We start from the raw sequence: 2,384 nt of genomic DNA on the forward strand, positions 1-2,384 counted from the left end.
GGGAGACCTGTGCTACAGGTGGGCAAGGCAGACTTGGACAGGGGCCAAGGCACTCACCAGTACAGCTTGGAGTGTTCCACCAGCGTGTAGGTGTCCCCGTCACCAATGAAGGTCCCACACGTGAGGCAGATGAAGCACTCGGGGTGGTACTTCAGCTCCCCCGCCACCTGGAAGGGAGGTGGGGGGACAACCCAACTTAGTAACCCCTTCAGCTCCCCTATATCCTCCCCTCAACCTTCTCTTGGAAGGGCAACCCCAAACAAACCTTGAGGGTCTGGTTGGCCAGCTGCCGAGCTCCTGGACAGAGCTGGCTCTACTAGTAAAGGTAGGGGGCTAAGGGTACAGACAGACAAACAGGCTAAGAAGGCATGGGGGGAATTAGAGAACCAGTGAAAAGAAGAGCGAGAGAGATGATGGGAGAGATCTTGAGCAGGGAAACCTGTGCGGACACGGACGGACACACACATACAGAGCAGGTGAGACATGCGAGTGGGGCAGGGGGTGCTCACCATGACCAGCCCCTTGGTGATGTGTTCCGAGCATCCGTGGCAAGATTCGCCATAGCGGGCCCAATAGTCTTTCTTGCAGAAGAGCTGCCCATCCTTCTCATAGTACTGGTGTGAGAGGGGCGCGCTGCATTCACAACACCTGGACGGAAGAGGAGCTGGGCTTAGCCTGGCCATGCCAACCCTCTCCCACAGCTGGGTCTGGTCACAGTCTGTAGGCACCTTTGTGAGAATTGCAAAAAGGTGTGCTCTCTGGGCAGCGACAGCCTGCACTGGAGCACAGGGCTTACCAAGTGAAGTCAGGGATGGATTCAGCCTCTTTGGCCAGAAGTCTCTGTGCAGTGCACAGCCTGCACAGCCACCCAGAGCAGTTCTGCACCCCAAGTATCTGGCTACAGTGCTGCTCATTGGAGCACCTTCCCTTGTCATGTAAGAACGATGACCCAGAGAGGGCAAGCGACTAGCTCTTGGTCATGGAGAGCGTAATGGAACCAGGGAGCCCAGGACTGAGTTGGGGATCCTAACAAACCATGAGCCCACTCCTGTAGACGCTTCCTCTCCCTCTCCTCTGCCCCCACCCAAGCAATTCGGAGGCAGCTTGAGCCAACTGACATACATAAAAGTGACCTGGTGGAGCTGTGAAGATCTACTAAGCTAGCACCTTCCCACTGTCTTGGTTAAATTTACTTAATCCTCACAGGCCACCATGAGGCAGGCATGGGCATCCTCATTTTAAAGAAGGCAGATGAGCTTCAGATCATCGGAACTGCTCATCACACAAAGTACTCCGGGTTCCACTAAGGTATGAGGCAGGAGTTCAGCTCAGCAGAGACCCAGGCAGGATCAGTTTAGACAGAGGATCTGCTGGTTTCCTAGACCCGTCAGGCCTACAGGTGCTGCCAGTCACAAGGGGAATTAAAGGGCAGCGCAGCATCGTCCCTCCCTCCACTTCAACCAGAGCCCTAGGCCCCACACCTCCCTTCAGAAGAGCAGTCCTGGTGTATGGAGGGTCATCAGGGCCACAACCCCCCTGCCCCATCACCAGGGGCTCCTAGGGAAGCCAGGCTGGTGGGGCTCCTGAAGAGCAGATGGGGAGGAATGAAGTTCTAGCTTCTTGGTGTTATCCCACAGGCCTGGAGCTAAACTTCTTGCCACCCAAGTGTCTGTCCCAGTGGAGTAGGCACCCACAGCCCAGCTAAATTAGGAGCAAATGCAGAAATGTGGATCCCAGTGACCCCTCAGGGGTATGTTTTCAAAAGACTGACCTGGGTCCTAGGGGCCAGGGGACACATATGCAGAGAATCCATCCAGTCCGGCTGTTTGCCTCTGGGTGATGGGCCAAGGTCACACAGGTACTAAAGGACCAGGCTCTGAGCTTATGGCTCAGCAGGGAAACAATTCAGGAGAGAGGGGGCAAGAAAGACTGGGTCCTGAGTGAGACAGCCCTGTCCCCAGGGAACCCTCCTCTCTACATAGTCTGCTTTCATCGACTGCTCCTTAACTAGGGAACTGGGGGTGAAGAGAGAGAGGGCAGCAGCCAAGAGTGCTGGTGGGACACTGTCCCTTTAAGGGATCCAGCCAGTTCTCCATTGTCCGGAGCCCGAGGGAGGGGTGATTGGTGGGGAGAGGTCAGGGCAGGGAAGGCACAAAATGCCTGGATTCAGAAACAGGGTGGGGAGTGAGATGCGCCCAGAATGGGGGTCTGAAGCCATTTCCCTAAGAGAGAGGAGTGGGGAGGGAGGGACTCAGGAGACCTCCCTGGGACATGAGAGGAGGCAGCGGAAGCAGCATCTGGACTAGAGCCATGACGTCATCCGCACCCCCCACACCTTCCTGCCCTGGGCCCCGCAGGGGGCGGGCCTCCCACTGCGGAAGGGG

The 2,384-nt window shown here is 56.7% G+C and overlaps 1 protein-coding gene across 1 annotated transcript in view; it reads right to left on the reverse strand.

The window, feature by feature from the left end:
• The window catches only part of LIMK1 (LIM domain kinase 1), a 20,982-nt gene that overhangs the window by 17,111 nt on the left and 1,487 nt on the right, over window positions 1–2,384 (reverse strand). The window contains exons 2-3 of the mRNA XM_015570253.1: window positions 510–648; window positions 58–167 (exon numbers count right to left, since the gene is read on the reverse strand). Of these exons, the coding sequence (XP_015425739.1) occupies window positions 58–167; window positions 510–648 (249 nt within the window). The remainder of the gene's footprint in view (window positions 1–57; window positions 168–509; window positions 649–2,384) is intronic.

Source organism: Myotis davidii, unplaced genomic scaffold (genome assembly GCF_000327345.1).
Source record: "Myotis davidii unplaced genomic scaffold, ASM32734v1 scaffold726, whole genome shotgun sequence".
NCBI classification, from domain to species: Eukaryota; Metazoa; Chordata; class Mammalia; order Chiroptera; family Vespertilionidae; genus Myotis; species Myotis davidii.